The sequence below is a fragment of the Chelon labrosus genome, assembly GCF_963514085.1.
Source record: "Chelon labrosus genome assembly, chromosome: 24".
Lineage (NCBI taxonomy): Eukaryota > Metazoa > Chordata > Actinopteri > Mugiliformes > Mugilidae > Chelon > Chelon labrosus.
Window position 1 is genome coordinate 2176470 of NC_140357.1, and position 27625 is coordinate 2204094.

A 27625-nucleotide genomic window follows, 5' to 3' on the forward strand; every position below is an offset into this window, starting at 1 on the left:
CCCCCATACCCCGCTGTCCTTGACCGCAAGGTCATGATTCATGTGTTTTAGCTTCAGCTTTATTTCCACTTACTGCCAGAACATTCCATGTCATGCCCTGTATCCGCGTGGATAGAGTTCATAATCCTCAGAAGCCATAAAAGTCATAGACCCAATAACAGCATCGTGTAACACGGTCATGTCTTACATTGGGCTTTCATTGTGGTGAACTAGAAACCTTTTGTTTGTTGGAATTCTGGATCTGAATATTGTTTTGTAACCATTATGTTCTCCGGTAGTCGTGTATTTTGTTTCCAGAAAATATGTTCAAGTGATATGAACTGATGATATGGGCAAAGACAGAAGTCAGAGCCATGAAGTCACAAAGTCTATATAAGGAGGAGGTTGGGGTGGATGGATGGGTCAGTAAAACATCGGACTTAATACTGGTTAACACAGCTTTCACTTTTGCTGGAGAAAGAAACAGCACTCTGTTAATACTGGTTCTTTTACCATGATAACTACATAACATCAACTACTTGCTTATTATTGTGACCGTGACATCTAACCTTAACTCAGTTGTGAGTTAGCGAGTTAAGCTAATAGCAGGTTAACACATTTTTATCAGTTCAGAATACTTTTTGTGGAGTTGTTGGAAGGCATTGTGGGGAATGTAGTAGCCAGCTTACTGATGCATACCAGACACAGAAGCATCAGACTTACAGCTAACGTATAGCAGTGTACGAGTATGATGCAGTGGAACGTGATCAGCTGCTGATATTCTCGAACAAAGTACCAGCTGTGGTTGAAAAAGAAAAAAAAAAAAAAAAAAAAGATCGGTTTCCTGCCCTGGTGACAGATCCTCATATTTCCTGAAGTGCCTCATTTTATGGTTTGCCAAGTAGCAAATCACACAAAAATCAGACAGGGCGCCGCTTCACTGCCAGCCATCTCGCCAGCTGTTTTTTTTTTTCTTCTCGACATCATGCCTCATGCCTGTCTTTATGAAACCTTTCAACTCCTGCCATCCTTCCTTCCCTCACTCTGCCGCCGTGTCCCTGTCTGAACCTTTGTTTCCCTCTCATTAATTTTCCTGTTCTTCTCCTTCTCCGTACTCATTTGCACCCTTGTCTCCCTTCCCTTTCTGCTTTCATTTACTCCTGCAATCTTAGCTTGTCCCATCTGCTGTCTAACTACCTCTTGCGCTTCAGAGGCCCGTGAATATGAAAGACTCATTTGTAGAAGATGGAAGCGTGGCTGGATGGAGTGTGGCCTGTCTATCTCTTTCCCTTGTGTTTCTATCTATCTGCTCACCTCCCATCTCATTTCAAATCCCACACTCTACATGCAAAAACACAATTTAGGGTACAACATATAATATATCATATTGCGCAAACTCCTGCTGTCTCAAAACATTGGTTCGCCATTGCTCCTGCTGTTTCTGAACCATGAACAGCGCCGTTTGTTGTGCGTATTAAGTGCGTGCGCACGGCGGCGTGACACAAAAGGCCGGCTGAAAGGGTCTAACGAGCAGTGAGGACTCCATCTAACTGAAAGGCACACGTTAGGCTATTTATTTATACCCGCCCCTGGTTATTTTAGACCCATGCAAAGCTCTGATTAAAACTCAAAGCTTTGAGCAGCCATGTGCACAGCACTGTTGCGCTGTATGCAGTGAAAGGGAAGAATCTCTGGTAATAAGGGACCACTAATGAGGGAACATGCTAACTTAACTCCAGGTTCTGGCTCAAAGTACAAGCCATATTTTTGTGTCGCGATCTCTTTTCTATTTTGTGTGTGCAAAATAAATAAGGCTGAGTAGAAACCGACCTATCCGACCACCTCCACATGTGGTCTGAGCACTTGGCTCTCGGTGCATTTTCAGTGGTGCTCGGGTGACTTCACCCAGTCAGCCAGGAGACGTTTCGTCTCACATGTGAACAGTCACGGTTAGAGGGGATCAGGTTGAAGACGATGAAGAAGAGAGGAGAAGAGAGGAGAGGAGAGGAGGATGCTGCAGAGGAAAGGGGGCTAGAAGTGAGGAAAGAGGACAGGTGAGAAGGAAAGAGGGAGAAAGGATGTGAAGGAAAATAAAAAGGGGCAAAATAAAGGATGGGGCTAGAAATGAACTGAAAGTAAACAAGGCGAGGTGAAGAGGAGGAGGAGGAGGAGGAGGAGAGGAAGGTGAAATAGAGGAGTAGAGATGAGGTGGGTAAGAGAAGAGGAAGAAAGATAACAGAGGAAACAGGAAGGGAGGCGCGTGAAAGAAAGAAAAGGTAATGACTGGGAAGCAAGTGGAAGGGCAAAAAAAATTAAGAGAGAAGAGGACAAGGGTAGAGAAGCGAGGAAACGAGAGAAGAGTGTGAAAGGAAGGGAGGAGAGGAGAAGCGAAAGAGGAGGCGTAAAGATGATGGGAAAGGAAAGGGGAGGAAAAAGAGGACATAAAATGAGAAAGGAAGCAAGGAGTGGGAATGAAGAAAGAAAGTAGAGGACAGAGGAATGATAATGAGTAGGGAGAAAAGAGGGAAATAAAGGGAAAGAAAATAGAGAAGAGAAGAGAAGAGAAGATATTAGGCTGGGCCATCCTTCCGGCTTTAATCATCTGGTTTAGATCAGACTCTGTTTCAATAGCTTTACACACACGCAAATGAGGACCACCGTGCACATGTACTGTATGCACACACAGTGACTTAAGTCTCAATCGCCATGGCAACGGCACACCTCTAGCACCCGTGTAATCAACTTTGAAATGGGAATAGAAGTGATGTGCCTGGCACCCATGTAATGCACACACACCGCAAACAAACACACACCAGCACAGAAATGTAATTAAATTAAAATTAAAAATCAAAAGGAGTGATTCAGTCCCTGGGGGGGGGGGGGGGGAAGGTGGCACTGACGTAGCTACATGACAACAAAAGACAGTTCCTCGAAACAATGCGAAATAAAGCATGGCGAAACGCAACAACAAAAAGTAGAACCAGAAAATCACGCGGCACTGTACTACCCTCAGGTTTTTCTTTAGCCCCGGCTTTATCAACCCAGCCGAGAGAGAATGGATGTGGTGAGAATAACCTTTGTGTTTGTGCGAGGGTGTCGGAGCCGTAAATGGAAATGCCTGAAAAATTGTGACTCTGAGGGATGAACGGAAAACAGCCCCAGTTAAAGGGAGGAGATGCTGTCGGCATTAAAAGCAACAAAAAACAACAACAGTGCAACCTTGCCTCCTGTACTTTTTCTTTTGAAAGCGGGAAGGGGGAAATAAATTGAATCAGGGAAGGGAGACACGGGAACTGAAGTGGATAGTAAACAAATGCAATGATAGGAGTTTTCAAAGTCTGACCACTGTGTGCCATCCCTGAAACAAAATTCAGGGCACAAAACCTTAACTCTAACCGATAAGGTGCCTTTAAACCCTAACACTAACCTATAAGGCAGATGTAAACACTAACCTTTACCCCTAAGGCACCTTAAAACCCTAACCTTTACCCATAAGGTGCCCTTAAACCCTAACCGTAACCCATAAAGCACTTTGTAAACCTAACCTTCACCCATAAGGTGCCCTTAAACCCTAACCGTAACCCATAAAGCACTTTGTAAACCTAACCTTCACCTATAAGGCACCTTTAAACCCTAACACTAACCTATAAGGCACATTTAAACCTTAACCTTTACCCATAAGGCACCTTTAAACTCTAACCCATAAGGTGCCTTTAAACCCTAACCTTTACCCGTAGGGTGCCTTTAGACTCTAACCCTAACCCATGGATGAACAGGCAGCTAAAACTGGAGGACTTTTTTTCACAGAGGCCTGCATATAGCCTGAACTGGCTGATCCCATATCTGCAGACCCTAGTGGACATAGTCCCGTTTGTTTGAGCATTAGTTCTGATTAGCTTTATTGAATCATCCAAGATGACTGTGAGCACCCATGGTCATTGACTAGGCCATGAGCTGTATATTGATATTGAAAACCATGATCGGCAACTCTTTGATTGGAAAAATTAAGTAAGAGGCTGTGAATAGAGGGGTGGCTCACGTAAAAATCCATAGTGTGCTTTACTAGTGGAGTGCCGCAAACAAAAAAGCAACCAAAACCACATTACAACAGCTTAGTTTTCCTCGGTAATAAACTGAACATATTTGGGATTTGGATAATTGACAAAAACAATAACTTCATCTTCACTGGCAAAGAGTCTTCTTCATCATTAAAATAAATGCTGCTCTGTACTGAGCCTGTAACCCAGGTTACACAATATCATTATTCGAAAAAAAAAAAGTGCTTTTTACCATTGGGGAATAAAATGATACTAGAACGTTAAATGAGAAGAAATACCCACAGCTAAACACCCAAGATATGGCCTCTCGAGAGTTACATCCCATACATCCTACTTTATAGGGATGAGTAAAAGTTTTCACAGTGTGTGATCAGATATAAGAGGTTTTACTAAAGGAAACACCAAGTTGTCTTACCTTAGCCAACTGTGAGTTTACCCATTTTGTGAAAGTCTTCTTTTGAACGTCTTCTCTTTCATCTGCCGGGGGAAAAAAAGAAAAAGAAAAAGCACAGACACGGTCAGGAAAGAGGATTTGTAGATATCTGTGTACTTGTGTGTGGGTCTGTGTAATACTGAGAATACAGGTCATGTCAGATGTGTGGCAGGAGTTTAAAAGGAACATGAAAGGTGTACACACACACGCACACACACTTTCAAATATCAAATACCAGGCTCTATATCTGTGGCTGACATAACACTGCCAAACAGAGACTCTGTATTCGATACTGTATGTGAATACGGATTACTATGCCTCATTCTCAAACACAAACACACACACAATTATAAGTGGTACTTAGCACGATAACAGGCTCCTCTAATCTTGCTAAGGGCTAATTGCATCCTCATCATATCAATCAGCGTACCACTCATAGGCCTTCACAGCCGGCCGTCACAGTCACAAGACAAACTGGAGTAAGCTTGGCACAGTTTCCACTTGTTGCGCTCCTTTCTGCTAATTCAGAGTCCTTTTAGAGCCGTTTACCCACCAACACAATCCTTTTCCAAACCATAAAAAATGTAATTATTCTGTGTAGAGCGGATCTGGATGTGTTTTAATTTTGTTCTGCCGATCATTTATTGAGAGTAGGTGTTATTACTTGGTATCCGAGTCTTATTTTGGAATGAAACTCATGCTGCGAAAAAAAATGGCAGAACGACCTAATGAGGCATTTTAAAGTTCACAATTTGAAGCTGAAACTTTCTGTGCCGAAAAAAAAAGTGAGCAAATCAGTCTTACCATGTTAAGACTACTGGATTTAATGAGACAGTAAGGAATAGACAGAGAGGAGTTCACACCTCTCATTTGTGAAAGTGAAATTATACTGTAAGTTTTGAAGATTTTGTGTCTAAAATTAGCAGGTAGTACATTTTGTCATTGTAACAAAAATTATTTCTAGAATTTGAGATTTCGACAGTAGCGATGGAAACACTCTTTAGTGAAGAGCTTATGCTCGACTCCCCCAAGATACCACAGACTGTAAAAAAAGTGGATGCCATGACAGCTCCTCAAGAGTGAAGCCAAAGCATGTGGAGCTCCCCCTGGTGGCTGGCTGCGGTATAAGTCATAAACTCTGCCTCTGTCATGTCAGTGGATGGGACTTGGGCCAAACTAAAACACTAAAGTACACAAGATGTGACAGGATGTTTTACAGAAGCACTTGGCAAAGCTGTGCCATAGGGAACAGGTAGACCAAATGCAAACGCAAGGAAATAGGGATGTGTCATCCATTTTTTTCTACAGTCTATGGAAGGGACCAAAAAAGAAAAGAATAGACAACCAATAATTTCCTCTTGACACAACGTACGTTTTTACTTTCCTATTTCAGGAAGTGTGTCCAAGCTATCTCCCCCTAATTGGTTGAGGAAGTGACAGCAAGAATTTGTAATTTTTCTAATCACCTAACCTGATTTAGTGACTGTCTTATCAGAATAATATCTGTTGTTCTTTACAATGACCGTCTGATCCATAACTCAATAAGAGCTGTTCCGGGGTTAGAGATATTTGTTCCACTGGAGTTGGCAACTTGCACAATAAACTCAGCTCTAATTCATTCAGCCTTCGGTGACAAAAACAAAACAAAACAAAAAAGAAGAATTTGTGAAAATCCAGACTTCCTCACAGGGCACTTGCACAATCTTCTGTATGAAAATAACTTTTATATATTCAAGTTTCTTAAACAAAGAAAACAAAGAAAACAAGGAAAAACGGCGCCGCTACCACAGCTCGATGGATGAGTATTTTCCACTTTAATTTGTTTTCAAAAAGCCCAAGGTTGCATTTTTCTTTCTCAACTAACTGAAGTGAATGTAATCTTGGAATGGAGTTAAACACGAATAACATTGCCCTCAACCAGGATCGTATTTGGACCTTTATTCCAATATAAAGCCGATTCGTTTTAAGTCAGTAATGATGTGGTGCAATTGTTTCCCAGAAAGCAATATAAAGGATTGTGGAATCCTTGTGCGGAAAGGGCTGCTTGCAGCAGAAAACTATAGTGTGGCCTCTGACAAGTATTACAATGGAAAGAGAGTATGGACAGTATAATGTCTTATAATAACGCCTCTCCTGCGCCTCTCGGATTTAACTGGAAATGGGGTCACTTCCCATTAAGGGTAATAAATTACACCCTCATCCTGAAACAGAACATCAGGTTAAATATGATACGAGCCCAGCTACAGTACTCTTTCAGTGTGTGTTACTGTGTGTCATGTTGACACCGGCCAGGCACTGACTAATGGAGCTGATAATGAAACTTCTCCTTTAATTAAAAGGTCCCACGTTGATCAGTGCAGTGTAGGAGGACAATGGACGCGCGCACACACATGCAAAAACACTTCCACACACGCACACTGTGAGATAATAGGCGAGCGGTGAAGCGTGAATGAAATGGAAGGCACGTAGCAAACAATCTCGTCTAAACAGGTAATCCATTCGCATTTGTGTGCATTTTAGCTCCCGAGGCAAAAATATCCACTTCATCCTGATTTCCAAAACACCTTCATGGTCTTTGAATTTGTTATTTCACCACGAATAAATGAATTGTTAGAAACCTGGTTATATTAGATCACTTTTTACAACAAATGCAAATGTGCAGAGGTGTCATATTTTTTTTGCAGGTGATATCTTCTTCTCAACGGGTCATAAAAGAAGCCAGGGGTTTCTGTCAATGACATAACAGCAAGCATCCTAATAGAAGTGCAGTAATGTGAGCCCTGGGGCATGCCTGTCATCTAGAATGAAGAAATTCTTCTAGTCACCTCGCCAGGGTTACTCATACTTTTTCATCGACCGCTTAGCGTAGCAGCTAGGAGGGGATCCTTTAACAAATTTCTCCACACTAAACACAAAATAAATAACCACTATACTGCTGTGAGAACACCTCTTTTTCAAAATATCTGTGAAGCATGATTTAGCTGTTTCTTTATATAGTGGTAAAATTAAAGCAATGTATTTGTTAGAACATTGCCTTAGGGTGCTTTAACACCTACTACTATACCTATAGGGAGTAGTTACAATATTGTTACAATCTCGCATTTAAAGGGGAACTACTGTTTTTTTACAACCTGGACCTTATTTCTGGCATAAAATATGGTCGTTTACTCACTGATATAACTTTTGTGTCATTTGTAGTCGTTCGAGAGATATTTAGATCAGCGTATATCCATATAGTGGGAGTGAATGGGGCACCGAAACGCATCCTCTAAATACACATTATCTGCCGTGAAACTCGTTCATTTCACCAATATTTTGCTATCGTACACTAGTGCTATTCCTCGTTGAGTCCGGAGTTAGCTGTTATCATCATCCGGGATCTGTATATTGAACTACAGATGACCTGGATGATGTGATTGCTGGGTTTAGAGCAGCCCTAAACAGCCTTTGATTTACTCACATCAGACTGCACTGAACTTAAGCTTGATGACTATATGACTTTCTCCAGGCTATCCAGCTAACATCGTACTTTCTTCATTTTGCCGACTTGTCACTTGACAGCAAAGATGATATTCAGACTAGGCTACCTAGCCAATGGTTTGGAGGGGTAGAAACATTGACGTGTGTCAGTGTGTCCCGACATATTAGTGGCAGATGTTTTGGGGAAGCTTTGGCTCACTAGGTGGTGGGTTGTCTGCAAACCAGAGGGTTCGTGGTTGAACCAACAGTTAGAAAAGAGCTTCAGAATCAGAAATTTGCATTAGGTAGTGGCTTCCACAACTTGTTGTATTGCACAGTGTAGCACCAGTGACCATTTAATGTCTGCAGATGCCATTTTCATTAGTACAGTTTTCAGTTTTTTATTGATTTTTTAAAATCATTCTGTGGACCCCTGGCAATGTGTCTTGACTCGCTAGGGCCCAAGGACGTTCTCCTACATCAATACAGTGTATGCTGCCACCGTCTACTGTATAAAAACACAGCCTTGTGTGTGTGTGTGTGTGTGACAGGACTGTGACTACATTTGCATATGTGCAGTCAGACAAATTGAGTAAGAGTGTCAGAGACTACGGGGGAGAGAGACTCGATCAATAGCCCATTTAAACTGTTGTTGGGCTACTGAAACGTGCAACTCACATGCATCCACACACACAAATACACATCCACGATTAGTCTCTTTTTTCCTCATGCTATTTCTTCTGGGAGTTGCATCTCCTTTAGTAACTGCCGTCTCACTGAATCAAAGTGTTCTGTTTGACAGAATTTAGGGAACATCAGGTAAAGCACTTGAAATTAAGGTTCACAGTTGATTTTTTTATTAATGCATTCGGAATATTTTTTTGCTGTTTTCCCAAAATGTGCATCCACTTTTTGCACTGCCTTTCCAGTTCATACCTCAAAACAAAGACTTCAGCAGTCAAAGTTAAAACCTGCACGACACAAACACCATGCCTGTTCATAGATTCTTAGTTCTCAATGAGGGAAGAGGCAGACAGACGTAAACACCAAACATTTCTGTGGAACGACTGGCAGCTACACTGTGTGAATTTTACGAGGCGTGACAATGGACAATGAATCGAAAAAAAGACAAGGCGATTCCACACTTGAACCTGATCCCCGCTGAGAAAATTATTCAGTTTTCGACTGGCAGAATGCAAATGTCATTTTCAAAGCACGTTTTCGACGTCTCAAATGTGAAAATTCTCCATTCTATATCTGTACCTTTGGGTTTGGTTTGTTAGTTGGCAAAACAAGTCATTTGAAAATGTCAGGATGTACAAAATTCACTATTTTACTGCATAAACTACAAACTAAAACTGGAACCAGAAGCTTGCTTTGGACTACCTGCAGGGTTCCCTAATTGTCTGCTCATTTTTAACTGCCCGGGAGGTCCTTTAAGCTCTGCATGGTCTGGCCTTGACCAAACATACAATACAAAGCATTTAACCCATCATAATTGTCCTTGGATCATAATGTATTACAACTGGCTTTGAAGATCTCTTGATAACCCTTTTGTAAAGTCAGTAAATTAGTATTCAGCAGTTAAGGGCACAAACTGCAAGTACTATTAATAAATTCACCTACAGAACAAAACTCATCCATTGATGTCCAAACACACTGTTCTGTTCCCGGGAGTAAAACTTTTGAACAACTCCCGCTGAGTGTGAAGCTCCGCTGGAAACATAAATTGCAGTTAACTGGGCGACCAAACAGCAGGAGACAGGCATGCGGGCCCAAGGCGCCCCTACGTCCGCCAAACCTCAGCACTTGACAAACAACACAAGAGGCGGAAGGAAAATGAAGAGGAGTGGCGGGGCTTTGGGCCCGTACAACACAAGGCATCAAAGCAACTGTCTGGCTAATAGAGTCTGGGAAACTACATGGGAGTGGACGGAGGATGTATTGTCAACCCATCAGTTTCTCGGTTAATGATGGCGAGAGATAACGGGGAGGTTGTTTTTGATACACCACGGAAGCCAGCTGGTGTCTGACAGCAGAAGGGAGCATAGAAAGTAAAGAAAAAAAGCCTTGGATACGATTTGAGATGAACATTGTTAGTTTCTTTCTACCTACGCCAGTATTCAATCAAAATACTTCCTCAGTAATTGCAAAAGTACAAAAGTATCTACCTTTTGGCTAGATGAAAAGGGATAAAGACGGACACATGAAAGGACACGGCACAAAATAAACGGGTGCTCAACACGTCCAAAAACACAGCAAACATAATCGTCCCTTATTTGAATATGTTTGATCTAACCTTGGACAGGACGAATCGTGGTAGCCCTGGGGAGGTATTTCACACATGTCTAGACATCTCACACCCCTGCCATGGACACTGGAGGTGGTGTGAGTTTCCTAACCTGTGAACAGAGCTGGCGTAACTCGTGCTTAAGCTACTGCAGTGACAGTTTTTTTTTACTTTAATGTTAAACTCCAACAGAGACTAAAGGAATTAGGTCCCAAGTGACACACACACGCAAAGCCCTCACTGGTATTTCAGGCAGGGACGTTTCCAAAAAAGGGCCTGAAAATTTAAAAGTGTGGCCTAGTTATTGTCTAGGTCTGTCCTTGAGTGTGTTCACCTGTTGGCAAGAAGACAAGTGCAGCTATGGTGTATGGTGCTTTCAGTAAGAGCAGTGAAGTCTAACATTTTGTGTTGAGGATAGACATTGACAGCTTAATAAGTACAGAACCACTATTTAACAACATCCAAACCCTTAATTTCCCAATGATGGGAGCTTAAAATCGTTTTTGCTTACTTGCAATTAAGGCAATCGACACTTAAAATTGCCTTGAAGAGATTTTGTGCAGTCGCACAAAGCGCCGTATGTTTCTTTCTCTTTTTCAAGATACCATATGTGATACCATATGTGGAAGGAAACATTACAGTTGGTAACTTTTAAAACAGGAAGTAACATAAGGTACTGGATTGTGAGCATGCCAGAATTCTGAAGTCGCAAACTGTGCGATTGCCGCTAAATCCTGTCATGGTTATTGTTAATGTGGACCCATCAGTGAAAGGACCATTAACTTTAAGAGTTTTAACAACCATAAAACTGCTACTGTATATATTACCATATGGATATTGTACCTGTCAAAAATTTGGACACACCATTGGAGATGGAACACATATGCATTCACCACGGCATTCTGCAGCGGCATACCATCCCATCTGGTTTGCGCTTAGAGTGACCATTGGTTGTTTTTCATCAGGACAATGACCTCAAACACACCTCCAAGCTATGTAAGGACCATTTGACCGGGAAGAAGAGCGATGGAGTGCTTTGTCAGATGACCTGGCCTATACAATCATCCTGGCCTGAAACCCTACTGAGATGCTTTGGGATGAATTGGACCGCAGAGTGAAGGCAAAGCCGCCAACAAGTCAACTGTGGCAGAAACTTGTTCACCCCAAGGTCAAAACACCCTAGCCAATGTGGAGCAGTGTACTTTATACACTTCACTGCAGTGACAGATGCAAAGGCCTTTAGTGTTTGACTACAAGGTTGCTCAAATAACTGATGAGTGCCTTTTGGGAAAACTAACAACCTGTGTTGGGTAGCTTTAGGGAAGTTGGACCACTTTTCCCATCACGCTTTGTTTAGTTCAAATGATCTGTGAAAATCCCCAAAACACGGGGATATTTGACCAAGAAGGAGACCAATGGTGTGCTGCGTCAGATGATCTGGCCTCCGCAATCACCTGACCTAAACCCAAGTGAGATGGTTTGGGATGAGTTGGACCGCAGAGTGAAGACGTAGCGGCCAAGAAATGCTCAACTCCTCTGTTGGAAAACCATTCCGGGTGACTACCTCATGAATCTGACTGAGAGAATGCCAAGAGCGTGCAAAGCTGTCAATAAAACAAAGGGTGGCTACTTTGAAGAACCTCAAATTGAAAACATATTCTGGTTTGTTTGACACTTTTTTGTTTCCCATATAACTCCATATGTGTTATTTCATCGATTTGATGAGTTCAGTATTAATCTACAGCGCGGAGGTTGCTTTGGTTGAGTTCAACTGATGCGTGAAATGCCGAAAAAGAACGCTGAAATTTTGCAGCTCGCACGCCAAATCAAATATGCATAACGGCTTTGTGCAGTTTCATCACACTGCTGCAAAATTTATTTTCCACTAATATATCTGAGCATAATTGAGCCGGCTAAAAGTTGAAGTGGCGATGCGCTGAAAATTGAACTATAAATCTCCATGTAGTAGCTGTAATTTCTCTCATGGATAATGTAATCCTCTCCTTCTATGCAAATGATTTTTGACATCACACAGGGCGTGATGCCTCTTTATCTTTGCCTGTACAGGCTGCTTGCGGTGCACTTGAGTGTAAAATACCACAGGAGCAGTCCCTTATAATTACAAAGATTTATAGCTGTAAGATTATACCTCAAGCACACCGTTATTAAGTCCCCTCCGTCGTGTCTACATGTAATATGGTTATATAATAAGTTATGTTTTGTGCTTCAGAAGTTAACACTCTGAGCTCTCCATAGCCAAGATCACATTCAACTGAAATGATAATTAACTGAGTCCGACGCTAAATGTCATTCATTTGTCTCATATCTGCCTGGTGGTGACGCAGGCTCTGCCCTTATCATCCAAGAATACATTTCTAATAGACCCGCGCTCTGTGGGACAGATGGATGAATCCATGGCACTTTTCAAACCGCCGCGGACGCCACTCTCGGCGGGACTTTTAACGTCCTAATGGAGCTCGGTGAGAGCGTAAGCAAGGGGGCCCCCGCGTTGGCAAACAAGTGATCCATCTCTGTCGTCGGCGTGGCCCGGCGCAGCAGCCATGTTTGTCACTGTTTTGGTCCCCGGCTGCCTAGCAACGGTCACGGCTATTAGCCACAGAGGGGGATATGAGACTAAATCCAATCAGATCTGGTCATTGCTGAGAGATGAGGCAGGGGAGGAAGTGATGGGGGGGGGGGGGGATGGAGTTGGAGAGCGAGACGGACGGGAAGAGGTGCAAAGAGCTGAAGAGAGAAGAGGGGGAAAGGGAAGGAGGGAATGAGAAACAGAAAGCAGGATGATTAAGAAGCGAGAGACATAGATGACAAGCTTATGTCAGCCTCAGTGTCAATTAGCACCATACTCGCTTAGACAAGGGCGCACATCCACACACACACACAGATGAAATAGTGTCAGCCTCGGTTTCTCCGCTTCTGTTCATGCCACAAACACTGTTGTGTCCGCTGACACTCACACGTGTACGACGCCCACACAAGCACACTGTCATTTTTCCCCCCCGAGTGCGTTAGCCGCCGAGAGATCCCCAGACAAGAAAAAGTGGAGCTGCGCGTGTTGCATTTCGAAATAAGGCTGCCACATGCACTCCAGCCCCGCCCCCACCCCTCGCTGCTGGAGTGGCACAGATGGGCCGAACCGCTGCTATACCGCTTTGTGTGCACGGGTTTGGGCGAGTGTGGAGTGTGTGTGTCTGCAGCTGTCCTGGAAAAAATACATTTATAGGCTCCAAAATGTGGAGCTGATACCCATCATCTGCAGCCACACAGCAGGAGAAGAGGCAGAGGGAGAAAGAGAAGAAAAACGAAATCGGGGGTGGCAGAGAGGTGGTAATAAAAACATGGAGCTAAGAAATGCACTTCCAAGACGGAGAAACTTTTGACTCGGAGACCAGAAACTGTCAGCAATTGCGTGCAGAAGGTGGCAAACTGCCTTCAACAACTGGAAAAGGACAAAGCCACTGACCTGCCACTGTATTACCATTTTTATCCGAGGCAAGCCACCCCCGCAGTTCATGGAATCCCCAAGGTACTCAAGGGAAGAGCTCTACTCAGACACAACAGTGTTACTTGGTTACCTACAACATGGCCAACAACCTAACCGCCTAATCCCTCAGAAGTTTGCCAACAAGGTTAGAGAATTAACCTAAAGTCATGGTATTGGCTTAAGAACCGTTTCTTTTCATGGAACGGAACCTTGTTTGGTTTTCCTTGCGTTTCCTGCTTTCATTTTGAAAGTCTCCTCCTTGGTGTTTTGTGTCTTGCTTGACTTCCTGTCTGTGGTTCCCCACTTTTGATTGTATGATTGGTTTCTCCTTGTGTGTCCCTTCGTCAGTAGTCTCACCTGTGCCTACTTAGCCTTTGTACGTATATATAGAGCCCTGTCCCAGTTCTTTGTCAAGTTGTATGTTCTTCCTGTCCGGTTCTGCCTGCCTTGCTTTCCTGTTTCCGAGTACCTTTGTTTTTGCTTTCCCTTTTGATTGGATTTCACTTCTTATTGGATTTGGGTTTTTGATTTAACCTGCTGACCTATGCAGCGCCTTCGGTTCCTTATTTAATAAGACATCATTCAATTTGTCTGTGTGAGTTGTGTGTCCTGCATTTGGGCCCTTCCCTTCCTTGCTACACACACTGCGACAGTATTGTACAACGCCACATCACATGGATTCCCAACCAGGAAGAAATAAAGACTGTAATGAAGCTAGTAAAGGGCAGCACAATGTCCAACTGAACCAACTTCACCCTTGACCAAATATGGGCTTGCAAATTTACAGAAACATGGGTGTACTACGGTTTCACCATTGTCACCAGTGGCCAATCTGCTCCCACACTGTTCCCATCCATGTTTTAAGTACATGGATGACACCTGGGACAAAATCAGTACACAGCAACACATTGCTGCCATGGTGGAGGACATCAAGTGCATCAAGTGCACTGAAGATGAATTGACAGTAGCATCTCAACGTTGAGGAAAACCCAAACAGTGACATTTACTGGTTGATTTCCCCCCCCCACTAGAGAACACCCTGGAGGTTATGAGTATCCTACAACATCGGGCTCTTAAAACGGCGACTTAAACATCTGGTTAGACCGCAAAAGGACACAGAGCCGACAGAGCCGAGAATAACAATCAGCAGACCAGTACTGCCATTGCTCTGGGAGTATCTGAAAACTCAGCCTTCTGCAAACACTGCATCTCTGAGCACCTCGAGCACAGCAGCACGCTTGTTGTGAGCAGTAAATTGAAACTGTAGACGCTCGCTTGTGATTGTCGTTTTGGCAGTTATTAAAACGTGTGTTTCACTGTTAAATCAGTCATGGCACTGGATTTCCTCCTTGTTTATAGAGTGAGTTCCTCACCAGCAGTTGACTCAGTTCTCCCACTGTTAGCCAGAAGTTACAGATGACACGTGTGGTACAACACTTAGAAACCTGTGAATAACACTGTAGGGGTACGTGTTTGAACTTGCAGGAAAAACAAAGTGCTACACACCGTAGACGGCAAAGATCACAGTCAATACGTGGTTGTACCACATATGTGGATCCAGTTTGAGCAGATGAGGGAACAAAAGCAAGAGCGACGGAGAAAAGATTAAGAAACGGTTAAAACAAAATACCAGCAAAACTAAAAAATCAAAGAAAGAAACAGCAAGAGGAAGAGAAAAGAAGAAATAGAGGAAATGGTGGACAGATGACGAACAAAATTAAGAAAATCCACTTCTTCTATGGCAGGAAATGTGACATAAAGAGAGAATAGGACACAAAAAGGGATAAATAATTGAGTGTAACATTGGAAAAAATGTGTGTGAAAGATAAAAATGGAAGAATAATTTCCCCTGGCTGATAAGACAGTGTTACACTGTTCGTCACGCACGCCCATGCCTCGAAACATATTGAGATGTGTTAATGTGTGCTGCGCTACGAAGTGTGTGTGAGAAAAGCTGTGACGTCTGACTGTGTCTCCGTGAAACAGGGCGGCGTGTGCGACAAAGTGTGCGCGGGGAGAAATGTGACTCCAAGGCAGCGGTGTTTGATTCCGCTGCCACTTCTGCAGAAACGTTGAAGTCAACAATCTCAGCGCACACAGCGGGGATGTGAAGCTGCTGATACAAAAGTGAACTGAAGCCATTACACCTGCTAAAATAGCACAAGGCTGAGCCAAGTGGCTCCACTTTCACATCCTTTAGTATTTCTCAGAAGTCATAGAACTGGCAAGATACAGTGGATCCACATGTCCACACTGGAGGACCGAAAAGACTTTTTAATTTCTTATAGAACAATTAAACTGAGCAAAGCAACAACTGAGCAGAAGAATTTCAAAATCTACTAAAAGCTTGCCTGCTAATGAACTATTTAGTATTCGCTCCGAATCCGTTATTTTGCTTGCTACTTTCTATTATCACTACAGCTGTCAATAGAATAAAATATTTAATCTCGATTAATCGCAGGGTCTCGATAATTATGCATGTGAAAGCAGATTAATCGCGCTTTTTTCAAAAAAAGTTATTTAAATGGATGACTGAGAACCTTCACAGGATGACTGAGAACCTTCACAGACATATGCTGGCTTTATGAAAATGTATGTAATTATTATTGCATCACTCCGATTTATGATCTGATGGTATGGCCGCAGGTCACCGGTTATTCTTAGGGTGTTACTTCACTCTTAAGAGTGTTTCTTGCAGAAGAATTTCAAAATCTACTAAAAGCTTAGAAAACATTGCACATGCTAATGCCTGCTAATTAACTATTTAGTGTATTCGTTTGGAATCAATTGTTTTGCTTGCTACTTTCTATTATCACCACAGCTGTGAATAGAAAAAAACGATGTAATCGCGATTAATCGCATGGTTTCGATAATTATGCATGTGAAAGCAGATTAATCAGCCCTGCGATAGACTGGCGATCCGTCATGGGTGTACACCGCCTCTCGCCCCGATGACAGCTGGGATAGGCTCCAGCATCTCCTGTATCTTTATCTATGTCTGCTTGCCAACTTTTTCTGCTTTTTTGACACTCTACATGACCACACTTTACTCCCCTTTGCAGGATAAAATTGTGTGTACTATGACTAACCATTCAGATTTTGCCTCAAAAGTGATTTTCCAAACTACACTTGGGTAAATAAGTCAAAATTACAAATAAAAGGAATTCGCATTATGTGTTAATTTGACAGCTCTAATTATTTCTCATTGGTTTCGGTCTCTACTTTATGATATGAGTTTGGAAGTTGACCATTTTACTACCTGCAACTCCGAGCTTGCTGTGTTCCAATCAACTTGGCTGACAGCGAGAAGCTCATCTTCTTGTGGCCGTCAGGATATTAATTTCTGCAGCATTAGCCAGGCTTAACTGGGTAAGTCAACAAAACAGAGGAGGATAATCAATGCTCATATGAAGCTGTTACATCAAGAAGAAGGGGATGTCTGCACACTGTTTCGCTACGGTATTTTATCTATGACTGCTGTGCAAAATGTCACCACAATATCCTGTCAATCATTTTCATGGACATAAGGTCATAATCTGTCACTTCTAATGACTTATAAGGACAGATTACACAGAGGGCGTTATATAAAAATTCAGTTGGCAGTGGTTAATGCAACCTAATCATCACTGCCTTCCCTGTCAACCAGAGGGCACTGACAAGTCTGTTTTCGCTGAAGGATGTCTCAACACAAACTGGATACAGTATCTTGGTTACTGTTCTAAAATAAAATGTTGTGTTGATGTAAACACAAGAAAACCTCCATATTTGTAACAGCTTAAAAAATCAAAAAAAATCAAGACTTGCTACAGTTATAAATCATTGTACGGGATCAGAGCCCTTTTCCTCCCATACATTTAGTTTTGACAAGTGGCTGTAAAGCAATGAATAAATGTTTTCCTAGCATCAAAAACACCCCCGAGGGACTCATAATCTGAATTAGATCCGTCTGGGATGAGAGGCAGTCTCGAATGCACACAGGCTAGTCACCAGTGCTGAGTGAATGGGTCACCGTGTTGGAATTCTGCATCCCACTAACTTAGGGCACTCATTGAAATACTAGGAAATTCTCAATCTCAACCCAAGAGTGTTATTGTTGGGAAGACTTTTTTTTAAATTTTTCAAAATCTTTAATTTTCATGGAGAAAATCAAGATTAATGAATCTACCATATATGGTTCCTTGCCCTTAAGTGGTAAACAAATGCAAACATGTATTTAAGCCAATAAAACACAAGTGCTGATTCAGGCACCTGTCAACATACACATCATCACATTAGACAGCACTACGCCACTTCTTTGTGGTACCTAAGTTACTAGTTACTAGTTACTAGTGATGGGAAGTTTGACCCTTTTCTGAGGGCCGTCTCTTTTGCCACGGCTCCCAAAGAAGAGCTGGCTCTTTCGGTTCCTGAATGGCTCTTTATTTAGTAGTAATATTATAGCCTAATATTATAGCCCAACACAGCAAATACATATGGTTTGTGTGTTGATAAGCCCATTTGCACTCAATGTTTTTATGAGAAGCCTAATAATTGTCTCATTTGGTGCAGTTATTCTCTTACAAAAGCATTCTTACTTTAGTTTAATATTTCAATAAAACTGTAATTGTCCAATCAAATCTACATGAGCAAAAACACACTTTCACATAATTGTATGATCCTAAGTCCTCGCGGACAAAGGCAAAAGTAGTGGGGAGCTGGCTCTCATTCGATTGGAATCGACTCTTCTGATTCACTACCAAGCATCGGCTCTTTTGAGCATGACACATCACTAGCAGTCACGCTCAGTGTTCATGTGGAGGTGGATCTTGCAGACCACATTAGACCGCATTAGACCCTGATTTGACCTGAGAATGTTGACTTGGTCTTTGCTGATTGACTGGGCTCAAAACCCAATGTGTGCTGAAGTTACCATATATGGTTCCTTGCCCCATCAAGGCTTAATACACTCCTGGCATAAACCTCATGTAGTTCCAGTAAGAATCATAGTAATATGATGCAGTCAGACACATGATAGAAATGTGTTGATGGGTCCCTTCTGACCTTTTCAATAAACAGTATTGTTTCATTGTTTGTCCATTGTCCCCCAAGCACTGGGAACTGCTTAGCTTGAATGTAAATTTTAAGCAAATATGTCTAACCTTCTCTACTTCTCTGACCTCAGCTTGTCATTTGAGAATATTAGTGACCTTCCCAAGCTGTCTGATGACCGTATACTCAAATGTGTGCAGTTACTGACTATTTTAATTTAGGCTTCGGGAAATAATAACTGTCTCAGATTAACAGCATATACACTATATGATGATGTGGTTGTGTCCTGCGCTTTCATTACTCGAGACACAGAAAAAATGAAGCTGTTTGATGAGATCAGAAACGATCAGATTTTCAATAGATTGCCAAGGCTCACAAAGACGACGCGGCCCGGATTGAGCTGTAGCAGGAAACGTTCTGCTTGAGAAATACAAATTTGTTCGCGGTAATTGAGATTATGTCGACTCAGAGGGTCGAAACCCAGTTGGTAATCCAGTCTTCAACACACGGGAAAACACAGATAATGTAGATTTGTTTTCCAGTGAAGCAGAGCACGATCAGAACAAGAGAACACCATTTTTTTCCACTTTAATACATGGAATCGAAATCTGTTCAGATGTGACTTTATCACGCTGAATAAACAATAAATCATTGGTTTGCCACTAGCAGATCTTCTATTCTTGCACCACGCTGCATTTTCAGTTGAATTGAATTGGATTTTATACCATCTTTTTTATGCTCTTATGCTAAGCTAAGTGTCTTCTGGTTCAACCTACCTCAAAGTCAAGAAGAGAAATATTTATGTACTTATCTACTGTATGTCCTCATGCCCTTGAAGTTGAAATACTTCCAGCACATTTATAAGTGCATTTTCTTCTTTCCATGTGGACCAAGCCAGGCTAGCTGTTCAAGCTTTTATGCTAAGCTAACTGCCTTCCGGCTCAACCTAACTCAAAAGAAATAAGAGATGTATTGATTTCCTCATGCCCTCAAAGTTGAAATACTTTAAGTACATTTATAAAATCTTTTTTTTCTGTTTTTCATTTGGACCGAGCCAGGGTAGCTGTTCTACCTTTTATGCTAAGCTAACTGTCTTCTGGCTCAACCTTACTCAAAATAAGTTGGCAATCCAGTCTTCAACACACAGGAAAACACACATAATGTAGATTTGTTTTCCAACGCAGCAGAGCACAATCAGAACAAAAGAACACCAATTTGTGTTTCTTTTTTTTTTTTTTTCACTTTAATATGCGGAGTCGAAATCTGTTCAGATGTGACTTTATCACGCTGAATAAACAATAAATCATTGGTTTGCCACTAGCAGATCTTCCATTCTTGCACCACGCTGAACTTTCAGTTGAATACAATTGGATTTTATACCAAACTGTTCATGCTCTTGTGCTAAGCTAAGTGTCTTCCGGCTCAACCTACCTCAAAATCAATAAGAGAAATATTTAACTACTGTACATCCTCATGAACTTGAAATTGAAATACTTCCAGTACATTTGTAAAATCTTTTCATTTTTCCATTTGGAGGCTAGCCAGGCTAGCTGTTCAAGCTTTTATGCTAAGCTAACTGCCTTCCGGCTCAACCTAACTCAAAGGAAAAATAAGAGAAGTATTGATTTCTTCATGCCTTCCAAGTTGAAATACTTTAAGTACATTTATAAAATCTTTTTTCTTTTTCATTTGGACTGAGCCAGGCTAGCTGTTCTAGCTTTTATGCTAAGCTAACTGTCTTCTGGCTTGGTAATCCAGTCTTCAGCACATGGGAAAACACACATAATGTAGATTTGTTTTCCAAAGCAGCAGAGCACGATCAGAACAGAAGAACACCAATTTGTGTTGTTGTTTTTGCACTTTAATACGTGGAGTCGAAATCTGTTCAGATGTGACTTTATCATGCTGAATAAACAATAAATCTTTGGTTTGCCACTAGCAGATCTTCTATTCTTGCACCACGCTGCACTTTCAATTGAATTGAATTGGATTTTATTTATACAGTGTCATTAACAATACAAATTGTCTCAAGATGCTTTGCAGAACCCAGAGCCTGAAACCTCTGGAACAATCACTAAGGAGACGGTGGAGAGGAAAAACTCCATTTTAACAGGAAGAAACATTAAGCAGTAATGTAAATTATTGGCCTCCTTGACTATTTTATCATTTTGCTAATATGTCCTATACTGTGATTTATTTTTTGACTCACCTTGAGCTGCTGATAATTATTAATACATATTTATACAGCGACAAGAAAGTTTCTGATTCAGTTTTTTCACATTTTTTTTTTTAACTTATTTGTAGAAATGCACCTGTCCAAGCATGAAGGCATTTAAGCTTTTTTTTTCTGCTGTTCCATCATTTCCTGCCTGTGCATGTATGTGTGTGTGGTGTGTGTGCCACATGACACAGCTCCCGCCTGTTCCAGATTAACCTAGTGCGCTCCTTTGCCAGGTAAGGATTAACCCCGCTATAAACACAGATTAGGCACAAACGCAGGAGGCGCTCAGGCAGAAACGCGCACACACGCTCTACACGGGGTAGACACGGGATGGAAAAAGGTGCAGTGGAAAGATACACAGGGGAAAAAAAAAAAAAAGGGAGGCGGAAAGACGACACATATCTTTCCTGCCACACAGTGTCATGATAATTCCTATTGACAGATTACAGAGGGCATCTCTCAATCGTAATATATTTTCTACTTCCCCGCGGTGTCCCTACCTCATCTCCCGCCGCTTTCTTGCACAAGTTTATGTCTTCATAAAAGCAGACTTTCCTGTAATTACCTCCTCCATAAAGAAAAGTAATCTTCCCTCCCGCTGTGTTTTATTAGACAGGAAGCCTTGCAGGGCTTTTTTTTTCCTCCATCTCTGTCTCTCTTTTATTTATTTTTTTTTTTTTCCGTCGAGTCATTTGAAATGCTAAGCAGAAGCGGCGTGTCTGCGCGGCCTGCGGTTGTCGGCGGATAGATGTCACCTTTTCAGACTGAGGCCTGCGGTAGGAATGCTTTTTTTGAGGGCCCTCGGGGTCGCGCAGCTGCCGCCTCCTCGCCGCGTCAGGTCCGCGCCGGCTTCCTATTCAAATCGAGATACGAGAAGTTGGAAGCTCTGATTTCATTCTACCTCCCGGTTTTGTCTCAGCTGCGGCTGACAAAATCTGTCTGCCGGCCCATTCAGTCCGTAGGCCGCCTCAGTCTTGCTCAAATTTCCCCGCTCTGTCGCCTTTCATCATCCCAGAGTGGCTCGCTGTATTTTTCTCTTCATCGTAATTGGAAAATTGATCAAATCTGCTTTGAATGGGGATTACTGGTACTGGCATCAGATTTCAGGAACATGAAATCATATACATATACACACACTCATATTTTTCTGAAAATTGCCCTAATCCAACAACTGATATGAGTAGAAATGTGTGAGCAAAAAGGCAAAATGACTTTCTTTATTGCTTATTTGGTTGTGTGCACATAGAGCAGAAGCATTTTCTGTAATGCACAGTCTTCATTGAGACACAGTGTGTGGTGTGAATAACACAATCCGTGTGCATAGCTCTCCTAAGACTTCTTTTTAGACATGTGTAATGTGCAGGCACAACCTCAAGCTGAATGGAGCAGTGGCACTGGTCTTTTTTGTCATTCTCCAGTGGCAAGAAATACTTAAGGGACTTTGAGGAACGCATGTCAAATCCTTCAAGAAGCGGCAAAGGAATGAGACGGAGCCGGAGATTTTCATCTGTAAATGCTTTTAAAAGTATGCCTAGATGCATCTGAAACAGATCAAATATAGATCAAAGACGTTTTGGGTCAAGTGAGCCAGGTGCTGAATGCATTTGACAATATTAATAAAGTCTATTTCTAGTCTAACAACACTCAGATCTCACTAGGAAGTGTGGATTGTGGGTATCTAGCTTGAATTTCAAGGTAATAGTTAGACATTATAACACTTTTTCCCTTTCGAGATTTCTGCTTATGTCTGTGCATTTAAAGGTGAGTCAGTCATTCCTGAGACAGCCTCGCAAACACACCCGTCCCTTCGGTACTTCTTCAAAAGCTCGGCCACCCAACTTCCTGACAGCCGTTTCTCCTTGGAGTTCATCAACTTAGCATTGCCCTACTTTCCCCCATCTTCTTTGCCATTCCCTCCCCTGTCGCTGGTTGGCTGGAACAACGTTGAGTTGATCCAAGCTGCTCCCAGCTCTTGGGTTTCTCTTTACAATTTACAGAGACATGGCCGTGTTCAAAAACACCAGAAAGTTTTCAGTCCTCGAACTGAACATGCTAGCTTTACGCTAAGCTAACTTCCTTCTGGCTCAACCTAATTTAAACGAAATTAGGAGTAAATATCTATGTCGTCATCTATGTCCTCATGTCCTCCAAGTAGAAATACTTCTAGTATATTTATAATAACTTCTTTGTTTTTCATTTGGACCAAACCGAACTGTTCACGCTTTTATGCTAAGCTAAGTGTCTTCCGGCTCAACCTACCTCAAAATCAATAAGAGAAATATTTATGTACTTATCTAATTCTTCCAGTACATTTATATATTTCTTTTTATTTTTCCATAATGACCAAGACAGGATAGCTGTTACATCTTTTGTGCTAAGCTAACTGCCTTGTGGCCCAACCTAACTCAAAAGAATAAGAAGTATTGATTTCCTCATGCCCTCAAAGTTGAAATACTTTCAGTACATTTATAAAATCTTTTTTGTTTCATTTAGACCAAGCCAGGCTAGCTGTTCTATCTTTTATGCTAAGCTAACTGTCTTCTGGCTCAACCTAACTTAAAAGAAATAAGAGAAGTATTGATTTCCTCATGCTCTCAAAATTGAAATACTTTCAGTACATTTATAAAATCTTTTTTGTTTCATTTGGACTGAGCCAGGCTAGCTGTTCTAGCTTTTATGCTAAGCTAACTGCCTTCAGGCTTAACCTGACTCAAAAGAAATGAAGAAGTATTGATTTCCTCATGACCTAGTACATCTATAAAATCTTTACTTTTTCCATTTGGATTGAGCCAGGCTAGCTGTTTTAGCTTTTATGCTAAGCTACATGCCTTCTTACAAGAAACTCAAAAGAAAAATGATAAGTATCTATGTCCTCATGCCCTCAGTTGAAATACTTTCAGTACATTTCTAACATCCTTGTTTTTCATTTGGACCAAGCCAGGCTAGCTGAGAAGTATCTTTGTCCTTATCCAACTTTATCGAAGTATCTAATAACAAGTTAAACAGATGTATTCCCTTAGAAGTTACACAACAAATGTACTTTCTACAGTATGTTTTCATTTAAAGTTGTTCATTCATTCCCTATCTGTAACCACTTACAGCGGGGCTGGTCTATCACAGAGTACAAGTAAGGATTGCAGCCACTCAAGCCACAAGTGTAAATTACAGCACAATGGCCCATTAAATTCCCCGTCCCTTTCCAAGAGTCGCTACAGTGAGGAGCTATAAAGACATCATCATCAAGCGGGTTTGATGAGGGCGACTCTAATGGGACCACAAGCAGACCACATCTAAAAACCCTACTGTGATATAGACTGTGATAGTTTCTCAGCCATCCACTTCACCGTATACCCATAAAAACAAAGCTTCACAGTCATATTGCCACGCACATTGCGACCCTTCGGCTAGTGCGGGACTATGACACCAAGGAAATTTGTTCACATTACAGGAATTTAATCTAATATTAGCTGCCAAAAGCTACTAGTCTAACAAGAAAAATCTGGCTTTCAGCAGCAAATCCCCTTGTTGTACTAAACTGAAGTAAAGCTTTTTATTTATGCACTGCACTTTTCACAAAAAAGTTGGCATGCATTTTCTTTCAGAAATTACACAGCGTCCATTTAAACTTGAGTTCTGAAATGCACAGTCATAAATACAGTACTAACAAGCAAGTTATAGACCATCAAAACGCATTAACTATCAAGATAGCCACGTAAAGCTGCTTCCCCCCCTCACAGGCCTCCCGCTATTCCTTTTGGAGGGGAATTGAAATGCAAAACGGTGTGCTTGTGTGTCTTCCAGAGGGGTTTATAAGAGTGCAGCTCGGCTTGTGTGGACACTTGAGACGGAATTTATTTCAAGTGTTAAAGCACAGCAGCTAAATAACAACGAGGCGGGTCGATGCAGGGAATATCTCAGCCAATCCAGATATATCCATTGGATGTTAGGGCCAAGCAAGATTTGTGTCTGCAGGGAAGTTAGGATTTTTGCCATTATTAAATTGTCATTACGTTGTACAAGACCCATCAGCCAAACAAAATTACATGGTTGGTGTAATTAGAGTAGGGAAAAAATTGCATTTTCACAATATACGGACAGAAATCAACAACAATCGACAAGTTGAACTGTCGATCTACTCCACTTGTGTTGTAAACAAGCCCGAGCCGCCACGCTTTCCATTATCAGCCGTTCCAGCTTTGCAACAGCGGCGTACATACGTGCACACACAAATTCAAGGAAATGCCCGATGCCGTCTCAGGGAGATGTCAGGTTTTTAACAGTCAGTAGCTGCGGGATAAACGCCGCCGCTCGCCACTCAAACACTTGGCACGCTTCAGCGGTGTGTGGCTGGATGACTGCTGAAGGGGGGGGAAGCATATTGGAGATGAAGGGGAACACATTTACTGCCGAGGACCCCGCCGCATGAAAATGGGAAACGCAGAAGCTTGCTCGCTCGGAACTCAAAAGGTGTGGAATGGGGAGCTTATGACTGCCGCCGCTGACTGTTAAATTAGCCGCTGGCAGCCAGATCAGAATAAATATCGTCTGACTTTGTCAAATGCATGTTAGCCTAGTCCTATGCATCGCATTTAAAACATCAGTCTCTGGGACCTCTACTCTAAAAACCCGTTGTGTACAATTTGATATTTGTCACCTGCCCCCTAGTGGATTTATCCATGCTCTGCAGTCAATAACAGGCTTTTGGCAGCCATTTCCAATATGGCTGCTTTCATGTACTGACTTTCTGTTTTTTTAGCGGGAAAGTTTTTGCTAATTTTGAGAAGGTTATAGCAAAAATATAATTTATATAATTACTGATAATTGAATAGTTATATTTACTTTATTGGAAGTTATATAATTATTTTATACTTCATACATTATGTTAGTAAAATTGAGTTGTGTGTATATACAGCAGGTATATTGGGTAATTTACTTTAATATTTAATTTAATGTGGCAATCTGCATTATTTCTAATTTATTTAAACTAGTTATTAAAATATGTAAATGCCATCCTAAACTTCTGCAATAGTAATTATTGTCTTTTGCCATCCCCAATTTTAGCTTTAACATAACTAAACAACTATCATAACCTATGTAATCTATAGTTACCATTTAGAGGAACAAATTCAGGTAAACAAACATTTGTTTTCCAGCCTATCTTTGTCAGAGCAAGGTCAGAAATAGTCTTTCCTTCCAAAAAAATGAAATAAAAAGGTCATTAAAATCCTGTTTGGGGAAAAAATACAACTAAACCAGTGGAAATGACTGAAATGGTCAGAATACAATGCAAAGTTTGTATTTATTTTTTGTTCTAAATAAAATATATGATATAAAACTGAAATCATATATGGAAATAGTTATAGAATCTTTAAACAAACAAAAAAAATTTATAAGTACTTAAGTTTAGTTAAAAATATATATTAATTTTCTGACTGCTATTTCATATACCAGGTTTCAAATGGCTAGTGACCTGTAAAAAAATAATCGTTGCATTCTTATCCTGTCAGCAGTAACCACACCAAGAACACACTGTATACCCAGTCAGCTGTTCCAGAATTAATACTTTCATGCTGGCTATATCCACTTTACCCACTACTGTGTATGTATCATGTAAAGCTAATCATGTTACTATCAGATTTCTGTGTTGTGTGTATGTGAAACACGATTTACGTTCTTTTTAAAAGAAGACTTTCCTTACTACCTTTGCCTTAGTGATTTCTCTAGGGGTTTCAGATTATTGCGTTACTGTATGTGTGTATTTTCAGGTGCAATCTGGTTACTTTTGTTCACTGCCTGCTCTTAAATCTGTCTATGTTCTTTTTTTCCAATCCACTCAAAGCACATGTTATCTTTTTCCTGTGTGCTTGTGCGTTTCCTGCAACGGTGTTTGAGCCAAAAATAGATAATGTGAAGCCAGAGCTGGTGGTGATACATAACTTAACATACGAGAAGTATAGGGGGGTGAGAACACACACTTAAATGCCCCTTTAAATTCTCCTCCTCTATCTCCAAGCTCCTTCCTTCTTTTTCTACTTCATACTTCTCCCTTCCTCTTACCACTCTTTTGCCAGGCTTTCCCTGGAGAGATTAGCCAAAAGACCAATTTGCTTCCTGCTTTTCCCTTCTCTAGTCCCTAATTGGCTTGAGGGGATCTGAGGGGATTTGTGGAGGGGCGGAGCTCAAGACAAAGCAGACTTCCCCTCTCTCCCCGACTGGAAGTAGACACAAATTAAAACAAAGAGCGGCCTTAATAAGGCCTACAATCTGTAACTGCAGCCAGGCGCCCTGTCACCGCATTACTGGCTTTGTTTACACTTTGCTTTATTGGATTTAAGACTTTTGACCTCAGGGGAAGTGAGAAAAAAAAAAAGCAAAGTTCTAATTTTGACACACTTTTAAGAAATCAGGTGTGCACGCCTGTGGCCAAAGAACGACTGACGAAGTTTAGGTGATGGACTTGACCTCAGCTACGTTTGGAGGGTCAGGAAATCCATTTTGCTCAAAATGCACGTAAATGTCAGCCACTGTCTCAGGAGCAAAGTAAGAAAACTAATCATTGTCGCCTCATGCCTCCAGGACTGCACTGTAGGGCAAAAGCACTCTAATAGTTTAACTCATTCTGTCCTCTTGCTTGTGCAGCAGTTGTGCACCCTCT

The 27625-nt window shown here is 41.5% G+C and overlaps 1 protein-coding gene across 1 annotated transcript in view; it reads right to left on the reverse strand.

Annotated features, from left to right (window-relative positions):
- dmd (dystrophin) overlaps positions 1–27625 on the reverse strand; it is a gene marked incomplete at its 3' end in the record, with an annotated part of 278458 nt that overhangs the window by 178222 nt on the left and 72611 nt on the right. The window contains exon 2 of the mRNA XM_084574167.1: positions 4453–4514. Within this exon, the coding sequence (XP_084430293.1) occupies positions 4453–4514 (62 nt within the window). The remainder of the gene's footprint in view (positions 1–4452; positions 4515–27625) is intronic.